This window comes from Phragmites australis, chromosome 9, assembly GCF_958298935.1.
Source record: "Phragmites australis chromosome 9, lpPhrAust1.1, whole genome shotgun sequence".
NCBI classification, from domain to species: domain Eukaryota; kingdom Viridiplantae; phylum Streptophyta; class Magnoliopsida; order Poales; family Poaceae; genus Phragmites; species Phragmites australis.
The window spans coordinates 24023756-24037408 of record NC_084929.1 but is presented as its reverse complement, the minus strand read 5'-3'; the positions used below and the strand labels follow the sequence as shown (position 1 = coordinate 24037408).

General features: G+C 42.4%; 1 protein-coding gene and 1 pseudogene across 1 annotated transcript; both read left to right on the top strand.

Moving 5' to 3' along the window:
* Positions 1-3164: 3164 nt before the first annotated feature.
* LOC133928082 (pyruvate, phosphate dikinase 2-like) lies at positions 3165-3837 on the top strand. Its single transcript, XM_062374362.1, has 3 exons — positions 3165-3251; positions 3335-3565; positions 3679-3837. Exons 1-3 carry the CDS (start codon positions 3165-3167, stop codon positions 3835-3837), a joined length of 477 nt encoding a protein of 158 aa, XP_062230346.1.
* A 2436-nt stretch (positions 3838-6273) lies between these two features.
* On the top strand, positions 6274-12928 carry LOC133929787 (pyruvate, phosphate dikinase 2-like; annotated as a pseudogene).
* The last annotated feature ends 725 nt before the right edge of the window (positions 12929-13653 follow it).

Sequence of the window (13653 nt, the reverse complement as noted above, 5' to 3'; positions counted from 1 at the left end):
TGATAGATCCAGTCGGATGACCCCTGCTTTATACTCGGGCTGAGCGGCCATGTTCGCCCAGGAAGAGAAGCGGAACCAACTCGACGTCGGCCCGTGGCCATATCCCGGTCATCCCATCGACACATGGCAACATCCCACGGCAATGCCTCATTTTCTCGCACAAATGTCCTATCACATTAAATGACCTAGACCCCATTCGGCGCCTGCCACGGGCGTGGGCACAAGACCGTAGACGAACCCATGCATTATCTAGTCAGAAACGCACTAGTGACACATCCTCAAACGAGCAAACGCGGGGATTCCTTGATCCCACACGAAATCCCCCCACATTGAAAAACTCCTCAGAGACAGGGAATGACCTTCAGGCATTCTTGTTACAAACCCAGGCTGGAGTTGGTTTTCCTCTATATCCCCTCATCCCTCAAAACGTCGAGGCCAGAGAATGAGGGGGTACTGTTGGAAAAAAATAGATCAGCCTGATAATAGTTGGCGGTTGCTATCAGAGGTCCCTCCAGAGCCTTCGGCCTCAAGACTTGGCAGGAGGCCCCATCCCCGAAGGCTGCATGTCCCTTCGGACCACCTCTCTGGCTCATACGTGGCCTTTTGAAGACTCGGAGCTACAGCAAGTACCCCCGGAGCCTTCGGCCTCTGAACTCAACAGGAGGCCTTATCCCCAGGGGCTATGAACCCCTTCGGGGTACCCCTCCGGTGCCCATGCGGCCTTCTGAAGCCTAAAGGTGCGACCGGCCTTGGGAGATAATATCGGGGAAGAAAGGACAACCCCCTCTCTGCCGCCGACCTGACGCGAGGCGACGGGTGATAAATGCCGGTGCAAGTGGTGCTTATCCTAACACCTAACACGATGCAAGTCGTCCTGAAACCCCCAGCAAAGCGACACCGGCCGTAATTGGCAGTCGGCTCACCCCTTAGGGGGCAAGCACCAACATAGTTGCCACAATAGATATTTATCTTCTATGTAGGGCAAAAGGTAGTTATCCACCATAAGGCCCAGTAATTCGGCCAGGTCCTAGATATTTGTACATCGTGATAATTTGTACACTAAACTACGTACTGCCTTATAAATAGGGGGTCGTGGTCACCTGGAAAGAGGGAGGAAAGAAGAGGACACACTCAACACAGCACGGAGGAGCATAATCGCAGAGTTTTTCCTATGATACTCCCCCTCAGCCTAGTCTATATCGTTACAATCCATACATTCATGATGTTCCTTCCTCTCAAACTTCGTCTCCAAGCTTGAGTCTCCTCCTTAGAAGAAACTCTCGCCGTATTTACTGGGGTAAGATGAACTCTTGCTCCAACAGTCTATATGTGATGAGTGATTGGCAATGTTGTTGATTTGGTTTGTTGAGTTTTGGATTGCTTGAGCTTGGTTTGAGCATTTTGATTATGAATTAATTGGAGTTAAAGTTGGAGAAATGTGTTTATTTATCTCATGGTGTGCAGGTGGCGGATGTAACTTGGCGGTCGATGGTGGGTGATCGAGGCTAAGCAGATGCTTGGTGTCGGGCGATCAAGGAGGTCGAGCGAAGTCAAGAGTGATTTTAGCTGTACACGTGGAGGTCAAGCAAAATATGAAACGGATGATGAAGACGGTGTGTTGACAAAGTCAAGTGAAAGAGATGACGGTGCAAGTGACAAGGCTACTTGAGGGATCGAGAGCGGGAGAGACTTATCGGCGGTCAGGATCGCAAGATAGAGTACACATGTCGACATAAGAGTGCTTGTTTAAGGTTGGCGAGTCACGCTTTGAGAAGCGTGTAAAGGGTTTCACAGTTAGGCCTTAAAACTGTGGGAAGATTAGAGGAGTATGTAGTACCATCGCGAAGTTTGCATCAAGGTGAAGCTAAATCGTGAAAGCGTCATGATCGTTCGATGGACGGAGCAAGAAATGAACCAAAATGTCATCTGTGGTAGGTAGGAGTGTACTATAAAGGATGAGTATTTTGGTAATAAGTTAGAAAACTTAGCGGTCAAGTTTTTTAGACCTATAAATAGAGGAAAATGACTATAAGAGAGTTTGAATCAGCCACTTGAGTCTCTTGTGCTAGCTATTTGAAAGCCTAGTGCTAGTGTTTTAGATGAGATGAAGATGAGTGCTTAGCCTATATAATAGGTGAGAGTTTTTGAGAGAAAAATCTTTGTAATCCTTTTAAAATATGACTGATCTATTTGAGTTATAAAGTTTATGTTTTTGCATATGCTTGAATTTCCCTATTTCTAGTCTCTCTGTTGTTTCCCTTGCAAGTTTGTAAGATTTTCTTTTCCGATTGCGATTTTCTTTTTCCTTTTGAGCTGTAGTGTTTCCACATTTGTGAAATAATTTTTTTTGTTGCTAGAGGCATAAATGTTCATATACTCTTATATTTGAGAGGGTCTTTTTTCTTTATTATTCATTCAAGTTTCAAGCTTTTGTGTATAAAGACATATGAAATCGTCTTAATAGAATATATGATTCATATTTTATCTGTGGAGTCATGTTAGCTTAGAACTTATTTTCTTGTTTTGTCTCTCTAAAGATTATGTTTTAATTTATATGTTTTTAGAAACGTTAGGTAAATAAAAAGTAGACAATTTATTTTGAAATAAATATTTAAGATATCTATTCATCTCTCTAATAATGTATCTTAGTCCTACAGAGTGGCATGAGAAGCTTTAGTTCGGTGTGTCACGTCTGGCTCTGCTCTAGTTAACCGGGGCATGCAGTTTTCACTTGAGACCATTTCTGAAACTTGAAACTACGTGTAAAACTCATCCGCACTGGAATTTTCTGCGACGATCGTGGGCAACGCAATCTTTTCCTGAACTGTTTTTGTGCATACATGTTTCTCTTTTATTGCTTGCGAGGGGCGCACGCTCACCCTGTTTTTGTTCTTTTTTTTTACAAAAGTGTTACATGCTTGCAAGTTTCTTCGCATCGTTTTGTACACAGTTGCGCTCGCCCCGTCACCCACCCAGCCCCTTCCCGGGCTGATCCTTCCCCCGCATGCGCCATTCGTGCGGTGAAGTACCTCTGCAGGTCACATAGGCGCGCCACGTCAGTCCCGGCGCCCACCTCAGTTGCTATAAATAGAGGGCCAGGCCGGTGCTGCTCGATCACCACACTCACCACCTGCTCGATCTCTCTACTTGTTTGCATTGCACTAATGGCGCCCGCTCAATGTGTGCCCATGCAGAGGGTGTTCCACTTCGGCAAGGGCAAGAGCGAGGGCAACAGGGCCATGAAGGACCTGGTGAGTAGTACCGACGAACACTGATCGTTCGTGTACTACTGCGTGTTCTTAATTTCTTTCTCATCGACCATGCATGTCTCCAGCTAGGCGGGAAGGGCGCGAACCTGGCGGAGATGGCGAGCATCGGGCTGTCGGTGCCGCCGGGGTTCACGGTGTCGACGGAGGCGTGCCAGCAGTACCAGGCTGCCGGGCGGGCGCTCCCCGCGGGCCTGTGGGGCCAGGTCCTGGACGGCCTGCAGTGGGCGGAGGAGTACATGAGCGCGCGCCTCGGCGACCCGCAGCGGCCCCTCCTCTCCGTCCGCTCCGGCGCCGCGGTGCGTTGCTTTCTTCGTTTGCCGGTCCCTCGTGCCCGCTCGGCCGCGCGCGCACGGGGCGCCGTCCGTCCGTCTCACGCACGCTGGTCTGATCTCGTGCAAGCTGCGTGCAGGTGTCGATGCCCGGGATGATGGACACGGTGCTCAACCTGGGTCTGAACGACGAGGTGGCGGTGGGGCTGGCGGCCAAGAGCGGCGACCGCTTCGCCTACGACTCATACCGCCGGTTCCTCGACATGTTCGGCAACGTCGTGAGTACTGAGTACTCTTAACCGAACCGATCACCGAGTCAGCAGCTCGTCGGATTCGGATCGGACAATAGCTAAGCTAGGCTCTACTCGTTCAGCTCCGGTTGCATTGCATACCACTCTAGCTTGCAACTACTCCTATTCGCTTAGTTGTCCGACTAGCTAGCTGGGCTGCATAGTTTTGCGTGCACCGACCGACCGATCGACCGTTCGTTGCCGTGGGTGACGTTCGCTGCTGCGTTCGTTGCACACTTGCGCTTTGCGGCCGGGTGGGGTCAGCAAGGTGGAGGATTTTTGGCTGTTTGCCAGGTACTAGTGTTCAGTTTCCTTGGGTCACCCGCAACGGGTGGGGATTATTCGGCACGTCAGGCCAGTTATCGTGCGCGATGCTGCGTTGGAGTTTACTAGTCAAATGATTGGGCTAAGTTTACCCTTGCTTTTTTTATTTTTGCGGGGAAAGAGAATATATTAATCATCAACAGATGTTACATATTCGCTATGAATTAGTTGAGATACAACATTATCCATAGACCCTAACCAACTACTGAATGTACTATATATATTCAGGCATGATTCGTCAACTCACGACTAACCTGGTTCTGGCTTTGATCTATTTTTTTAACTCCAAAATCCTTTCACCGGTGAGCAAAAGCCTTAACTCCTTAACTAAGTGTACCCTTGCTTTACTAGCATGATCTAAATTTGAGAAAGAGAATTGACGCTTCAAGAAAATATATACATATACGGGGAGAACATTGTTTCGTCAGATAAAAAAACTTGTAAATGCGTACATATGTATTATATCCCTATACAAAAGTACCATAGAGGGTGCTATTGTCAGCATTTGAGCTCCAAACTATGAGCTAAGAGACATGTACACGGAATACTGGGGATACGGACGCTTTTTTTGTTTGTTGGACTGAAGAACCGATGAAGGAGACGCCTGTCTTTACCAGCAGAGTTTCATACTCTTTTACTCCAAGAAGAAGAAAAAATGAAACCAAGAGAGAGGAAGAAAATTTCTTTCTTGGGTCACCACGTTTCATTTCATGAAACAATCGATTTTGTCCATTGGGAGCTGAGGGGAAAAGGTTAGTTAGTTCAGCTACAACACAATTCATGACGTCTGCAGTATTAGCCTTCTCTGGAGAAGTTTAAACAGATTCTCCAAGTTGATTTTGTCCCATCTATAATGATTCAAAGAAAGCTCAATATTACTGGCAACTAGCTACTACGATTCTCTTTTGTCACCCGTCCAAAAGAATAATGAAACTCTTTCCTTTTTTGTCAGAAAAATTACATTTCACGACGTCCCCCCCCCCCCCCCAAAGTACATATGCTTCAAAATATTTTATTTTTGTTAGAAAAACTGATTGAGCAATGAATTTTTTGAAAAAGGAAATCATTTCTCCACTTCTAGACCAGTAACAGTTAACATGGCTTTCTAAGGAGAGAATTAGATGGAAAATATAAAATTATTTCAGATGTTCAACTTAATATCCATAGCAAACTTAATATTTCAGAGAAATTACAAATATACCCTGCCGACTTGCCCCTGTTTTTAATGGAGGTATATGAAAGGATCTTTTTAGGCCATGTACTGATTGCTGTAATTTTTTTTGGCGCTCCAATTGAGTAGGCTTATATACAGAGAGTGTCCTTCTCAAAAAGGAAAAAGAGTCGAAATAAGCTTGAATGGAGGTTTCTGAAATAAGTACCAACTTGTAGGATTGTTTTTACAAAAGCTCCCTAACGGTAAGCAGTTCTACTTGTGTACAACTAGAGATCTAAATCCTCACCTGACTTGTCGGGTCTCTATCCGTCCTACCCTAGTTGGGTAAGATGGAGCGGGGCACTGATCGGGGCTGGGTGAAGGTCAATTAAAATCCGTCATATCCTGGAGTATATGTTATATATACGTTTAGTGAGTTTATTAGAAATTTTATTATTTTTTAATAAAAAATTTAGTAAACTAATGCATATATAATTATTGTAATGTTATGTTATGTTAGGTGTGGTAAAATTTAGATGATTTTTTTTATTGATTTGTACGTTGTAGTTATTACCTTATAATTAGGTTTGATTTAGACCTTTTAACCATTTTAATCGGGATGGAACAGTACGGTTCGAATCAAAATTAGGGCTCCATTGGACAAGACGAGGAAAAAAAATCAACTAGTCTCAAATCTGGGGGAGACGGAGCGGGATAGGACAGGAGACATACGAGTGGGAGCTGGTGGAGACAAAAACCCGCTCCCGCCCTTTTCCATCTACGTCTCTATGTACAACTGTGTGGTCGGTGCCGGGATGCAACCCTCGCCTCACTGGACACCGGTCGGTCGCATGTCGCTCATGGGTGCCACCTAGCCATCTCACCTCGCACCTACCGGTCCATGGTCCATGGAGCTGAACCATCCATGATCCAACTCCACTCCACCGGCGAATGCGGCACCCGGCTCCTCTCCCTCCTCTCTCTGGATGACCCAATGCTCACCCACGACTCCACTCCACCGGCGAATGCGGCAGCCGGCGGGCCGGCAGCAGGTGACTCCCGCGCTGATGAGGCCAACCGTCCATGCCGCCCTTGTGCTCCCCATGGAGGCTGGAGCCCAGACCCAACGGCTAGATCGGTTTCGATCCTCCCGGACGCGGCGCCCTGGTAAAATAACGAGTAATGAGAAAGAGCCAATCTTTAGATCGCGAAAGCTTATTGTATGGATTGCTGGCTTTTTTACTCGCTTGTTTGGGCAAAATAGAATTCAACTGAATTCAGATTGAGTTTTTCTCAAAAGTTGATTTGCATTACATGTTGTGGTAGGCATTCCTCACTAGAGAGGGTCAGGGTCTCAGGTGCAAAATTTGTAAAAAAAATTTGTGCTCATATTTTGTTTGTAACTGGTGCCAAGATTAGTCTTTCTTAGGAGGGCCTTTGTTTACCAGGTTATGGACATTCCTCATGCACTGTTCGAGGAGAAGCTTGAGGCCATGAAAGCAGCCAAGGGGGTGACGAACGACACTCACCTGTCTGCCACTGACCTCAAAGAACTAGTGGGTCAGTACAAGGATGTGTACGTCGACACCAAAGGGGAGCAATTTCCCTCGGGTATGCTCATGCACTTTCACCCTTAAGTCATAGCAAAACAGTATCTTTAAATCAAAGCAGTTTCTTGGCATCTGAATTATGTTACCTTGTAGATCCGAGGAAGCAACTTGAGTTAGCGGTGTTGGCTGTGTTTGACTCGTGGGACAGCCCGAGAGCAAAGAAGTACAGAAGCATTAACCAGATCACCGGGCTGCGAGGCACTGCTGTTAACGTGCAGTGCATGGTGTTTGGCAACATGGGAAACACTTCTGGTACACTGGTACAGGTGTGCTCTTCACTAGGAATCCTAGCACTGGAGAGAAGAAACTCTATGGCGAGTTCCTTGTGAATGCTCAGGTATGACTCGGTTCATGTTGCCTATATTTGATTCTGAATCTTAGCTGTTGTGTTATGCATGTATGGATACTGCATGAACTGTTTGTACCCCTGTTTGGTCAAATTACATGTCTCAAGTTTTGGTAAATGTGCAGTGAACTCAATGAATTTGCATGATGCAACTGTGTTTCTTATTCAGGGCGAAGATGTGGTTGCTGGAATCAGAACCCCAGAAGATCTTGATGCCATGAGGGACCACATGCCGGAGGCTTATGATGAGCTTGTTGAGAACTGCAAAATACTGGAGAGCCACTATAAAGAAATGATGGTACCTTGTTATTGCATTTTCACCCATAATAGTGCACCATCCTTTTATCATATTCAAGCATTATTACATTAATCTCTTCAATAACTTGCACATACAAGTGCGCTTGGAATCCTGATGTTGCTCCAAATGGTTTATATATATATTGGAATTGCATCTCAAACTCTCTATTACTGCCATTGGCTATGAACTCAGACTGACTTGCTTTTTCATATGATGCAGGACATTGAATTTACTGTTCAGGAAAACAGGCTGTGGATGTTGCAGTGCAGAACAGGAAAACGTACAGGCAAAGGTGCTGTAAAGATTGCCGTGGACATGGTTAATGAGGGCCTTGTTGAGCGCCGTGCAGCAATTAAGATGGTAGAACCAGGCCACCTGGACCAGCTTCTCCATCCTCAGGTAATAAATAACCATGAATTACTTGTAAACTGAAGCATTTAAATATATGAATAGAATTTCTTAACATCTCTGTTTTTTCGAGCAATTTTCTCAGCATCTCTGTTATCCTAAAATCAAAATGTCATCTGTTTATTTCGCATGAGTTGTGAATGGTTCATTGATGTTACAGAAGAACCAAACCACTGTTCTGAGTATGCATTTGTAAATAAGAAGAAACAATTATATGTCTGTGTTTCTGGTCTATAACTAATGCTGAGAATGAAGCAAGTTGTACATGTTTTTTTTTTTCCTCATTGGGCTTGGACTGCAGCTCTCTCATCATCCATTCCATTTATGACCTATAAACTAGATTTTTCATACGTACAAATTCTGAGCATTGCATATTGTTGAGAATGATTTTTGGACAGAAGAAAATCATGTAAATTATCTAATTTTATTTTGTACATGATCAACTTTTATACCATTTTCTACCAACAATTGCCATACTTAACCGCACAAGTGTTGATGTTTGCAGCTCTTATTTAACCTTTCTTTGCTTGCTGGTTTCTCAAATAGAACTCAGCATGCCTTACTTGAGTTCAGTTCACAACTGAATTAGTAGCAATGTATGACACCATTGTTTTACTCTTATCTTATGAATATCAGTTTGAGAACCCATCAGCGTACAAAGATAAAGTTATTGCCATGGGCTTACCAGCATCACCTGGGGCTGCTGTTGGTCAAATCGTATTTACTGCTGAGGATGCTGAAGCATGGCACGCCCAAGGGAAAACTGCTATTCTGGTACATGTGCTTTTCATCCCCTATTTTTAAGGGGAAAATATCTTCTGTAATTTTCATGTAATTTTGTGTTGGACTTGTGCTTCATTGAAAAATGTTTGTCAATTGTCATGGCAAAATTTATCTGTTTCCTGTAAATGTTAGAATAGTTGCTTACAGGCAAAAAATCCCATCTATTGAAGCAGCTTTACTCAAAATGCATATGGAAAGCTCCATACTGTGTTACTTTAGTTCTTGTATCATGAGAATTTCTTTGCCCTTTATGAATATATAGGTGAGAACAGAGACCAGCCCAGAGGATGTTGGTGGCATGCACGCAGCTGTTGGAATTCTTACAGCAAGAGGTGGCATGACCTCTCATGCTGCTGTTGTAGCACGTGGATGGGGAAAATGTTGTGTCTCATGATGCTCAAGCATCCGTGTAAATGATACTGAAAAGGTGATTGGATTTGTTGCTTGCACATATTCAACAAATGCTTTGTTAGACAGAAGGCAACATGCCACCTTAAAATGCTCAACGAGATTTGATAATTGCTTACTTTGCTGTGTCTATATGTACAGGTAGTAGTGATATCAGACAAGGTGTTGCATGAAGGTGAGTGGCTATCACTGAATGGATCAACTGGTGAAGTGATCCTTGGCAAGCAGCCACTTTCTCCGCCAGCCCTTAGTGGTGATTTGGGAACTTTCATGTCCTGGGTGGATGAAGCTAGACAGCTAAAGGTAAAATCTTAGAAATAATGAATTAGTCACAACACGGAGAAGAAATGTTTCAAGTTGAAATCAACTAAAAAAGGGCTCTAATTTATTTATTCAGTCATTTCAAAGCTAATCACCCCCATTACACAAGTTTCAGTAAAAATGCTTATTGTGTATATGTTCCATGTCCTAGGTTATGGCTAATGCAGATACCCCCGAGGATGCGTTGGCAGCACGGAACAATGGGGCAGAAGGAATTGGACTCTGCCGAACGGAACACATGGTATGTATAGACTTAGTTATTGTGTAATATTTTTTGGCTAGGATAATTGGGAATCTTACCTAAATTCCTTTGTTGAGTTCACAGTTAAAGGTAAACTTAGGATGCGAGTATCCTGTTCTAGACAAGGAAAATAGTTTCATGTTCTCTTTTTTTCTGTACTTTGGCAGTTCTTTGCTTCAGATGAGAGGATTAAGGCTGTGAGGCAGATGATTATGGCTCCCACTGTTGAAGTGAACTGAGGCAGAAGGCACTAGATCGTCTTTTGCCTTATCAGAGATCTGACTTTGAAGGCATTTTCCGTGCTATGGATGGTATGTAATAATCACTAAGTATTCATGTACATGCTTTGTCTTAAAAACACTGGATCCACCAGCGAGTTCCGCTGAAGAAAACAGGAGGGAGCAACTTTCTTAAATAAGCAAAAATTGACTATCAAATGCAGACAGAATAGAAATTTGCTAGATTAGGATGCAAAATACTATAATAATCGTGCCAATAATTTAGCATATTATTTGGCATCAATCTTTAGTTAGCAGCATACAATTCTGGTATGACTTGTCCTTTCTTTTTTGCAAGTGGTACATGGAACACGTTTCATGGTTACTAGAATGGATCAGTGATCCATCCAACATAAATTATAGTTAGCTCCAGACTATGTATTTGTAATGCTGGACTGGTTTGAACATCCATATTTGCATTTCAGGGCTTCCAGTAACTATTCGACTCCTGGACCCTCCACTTCATGAGTTCCTTCAAGAAGGGAATATTGAGGAAATTGTGCATGAATTATGTTCTGAAACTGGATCCAATCAGGAGGATGCCCTTGCAAGAATAGAAAAACTTTCAGAAGTGAATCCAATGCTTGGTTTCCGTGGATGCAGGTTGGTTTTTGTGCTATGCTACTCAGTTTTAAAGCAGTTTTTTCCTCTCCCTGATCCATTTGCTCTTCTTGCGTCTATGTTCTTTTATATCAGCTTTTCTTGATGGGATGTATATCAGCTTGTCTTGTTTGCGAAATATTAAAGAAGAATATAATATCTGTACATTTTACCTTGACTAATGTTGGAACTGAAAAATTTCAGGCTTGGTATATCGTATCCTGAATTAACAGAAATGCAAGCCCGTGCCATCTTTGAAGCTGCTATAGCGATGGCCAACCAGGGTATTCAAGTTTTTCCAGAGATAATGGTTCCTCTTGTTGGAACACCTCAGGCATGCATCTTTATTTCCTTATTTACGTGCATGTTATCTGTGCAGTTCATGCAGTTCAAAATGACAAAATTCATGATGAAAAAATTGCATAAACTGCTAATATGTAATTGAAGATTCTCTGGAATAATAAAACACATATGGAAACATCAAGTCACCTACACCCAATTTTCCTTCCACTAAACTCATTTTCTTGAAATTTACTCTCTCAATATTCTAGTTTATTGCAGTCACTTGATTTTTCCTTCAGACAACTGGCATTTACTTTTCCAGGAATTGGGGCATCAAGTGACTCTTATCCGTCAAATTGCTAACAAAGTTTTCACCGCTATGGGCAAAACCATTGGCTACAAAGTTGGAACTATGATTGAAATTCCCAGGGCAGCTCTAGTGGCTGATGAGGTAGGAACAACTGATAGCTCCATTATTTCAGAAAATCTTAAAACATGGCTTTGATTTAGCTTGTAGACTGTATTTTACATGAATTCGTTTGTTGTAGAACTAAGAACCCTCAGAATTACCCTAAAACATGTGAATAGTGAGTGATGAGATGAGTATTCCAAGTGCAAATAATAAGTTTATCTGCACATTTCTCCTGTAATTTAAAATCTGACATTGTTGTTTTCGTTTTGCAACCTGAAAGATAGCAGAGCAGGCCGAATTCTTCTCTTTTGGAACGAACGACCTCACACAGATGACGTTTGGTTACAGCAGGGATGATGTGGGGAAGTTTCTCCCCATTTATCTGGCTCAGGGTATCCTCCAACATGACCCCTTTGAGGTAAAATTGTAGCAACTCTCACCCTTCAATTTTAGTTTGTACCTGTATTTCCATCATTTACAAATTCGAGCATCTCATGTCTTCTAGGCATTTTGCATGCCCTTCTGGCTTTTGATGTACTTGCACACTCTGGTCAAATTCTACCTAGTAACTCTAACTCGCCTATTGAATGTTGATAAACATATCAGGTGCTTGATCAGAGAGGAGTGGGCGAGTTGGTTAGGTTTGCTACAGAGAGGGGCCGCAAAGCTAGGCCTAACCTGAAGGTTAGTCTTGCAGTTGTGGACATTGCTTCTTTTCATAGAAATCACAGCTTGATTGATTGTTTGGTTTTGTTTGTAAACAGGTGGGCATCTGTGGTGAACATGGTGGGGAGCCTTCGTCGGTTGCTTTCTTTGCAAAGACCGGGCTGGATTATGTTTCTTGCTCTCCTTTCAGGTTGGTTGAGCGATGAACTAATCTTAATGTCATCCTAACTTCTTGGTCGTGTTAGTCATTGCACAATTGTTAACTCTTTGATATGAAACCTATTTTGCAGGGTCCCGATTGCTAGGCTAGCTGCAGCTCAGTTGCTCGTCTGAGGGTGCCTCCTCGTAGGCAACCGGATCGCCTGCTGTTGGTGCATCTGGTGAAGAATAATAATACAGAGCCATGGAATGGTGGAAACTCTGCTGCCTGGCGAAGGCTGTTCTATGTAGTCTGCGAGCGCGCATGCAACATACACTCTACATCATCTTTTGTCTCTCTCTATTTTTTTTTAAATCTTCCACACTTCTCATCAGAAGGAACGTTAGAGATAACATTCCACTAACTTGCATTTTTTTTAGTTTTTCTTACTTCCTGTTGCTAATTTATTTGGAGCTGTATGTAACAAATTGAAGTAGCTATGGCCTCCTATAACTAGCTGAATAGGTTACAGGAGGAAAAATCACCAAATTTCTAATGATTATACAAGCCTGTCACCAATTTAACTGGTTATACATAGGTGGTTATTTTGTTTAACTTATAGCATGAGCCTATTTTCATAATAATAAACAATTAAATATTTATAAAAGAAATTCTACATGCACCATTGTACGTGCCTTAAATAAAAGAACAATACCAGCATGTACCACATGAATACAATAATTCTTAAATGATGCAAATGAGGAAAAGTAACTAGCTCCATTACATGTTTTCAAATATGTTCACTCTAGAAATCACAAATATATAACTGAGGCCAGCATATACGATATAGTGAATGAATTTCTGTTTGATGCAAGAAAAGGGAAATTAATTAGACACTTTGCTCTCTGTTTTCAAATACTAGCTAGTCAACGTACACATGGAATCAATGTTGTTACAAAAGTGTTTTTATAGAATGTAAAAATATCAATGGCACAACTGTTTACACAAGATTTTGTGAGGGAAATTATATTAGTTGGTTATGATGGTATTAAATTAATTGGTTATAGCAGGGTATGGAGTGATTGGTAGTTCATTGCATTATAATGATGAATGACTAAAAATTGCTGTGAATGGTAGATTGGCAAGACACATTATAAGCCAAAATAAGTGGATGCAGGAAAAAGGGCATAGTCTCCCATTTTATTTTACTAGTCAAGGTGCATGTGGAATCTGTGTTCCTAGAGAAGTGTTGATGTAAAATGTAATTGCCATTTCTTTTGAACTAAATGCAAAACACATTTTTTGCTAGATAATAACTGCACAAAGTGAGTATGGTCCGTAAGATATAGGCCATCCAAAGGCTCAAAATTTTTTGTGTTAACAAATATAAGTATGCGTAAAGCATACTGTGTATTCCTATGGTATATTAGTATAGGCTACAAATGTCTGCACTCCATAAAACCATATAAATACTCAACTTATACCAGCACAACCTATCAAAAACAATTTACAGTACAATATCTTCTCAAAATAATAAATAATTTTTCCAACTATAA

Bases quoted from the DNA above. Each gene is read 5' to 3' on its own strand.
- LOC133928082 (XM_062374362.1), top strand. From the start codon at position 3,165: ATGGCGCCCGCTCAATGTGTGCCCATGCAGAGGGTGTTCCACTTCGGC. The intron at 3,252-3,334 runs GTGAGTAGTACC...GCATGTCTCCAG, and splicing joins ACAGGGCCATGAAGGACCTG to CTAGGCGGGAAGGGCGCGAA. The intron at 3,566-3,678 runs GTGCGTTGCTTT...AGCTGCGTGCAG, and splicing joins CCGTCCGCTCCGGCGCCGCG to GTGTCGATGCCCGGGATGAT.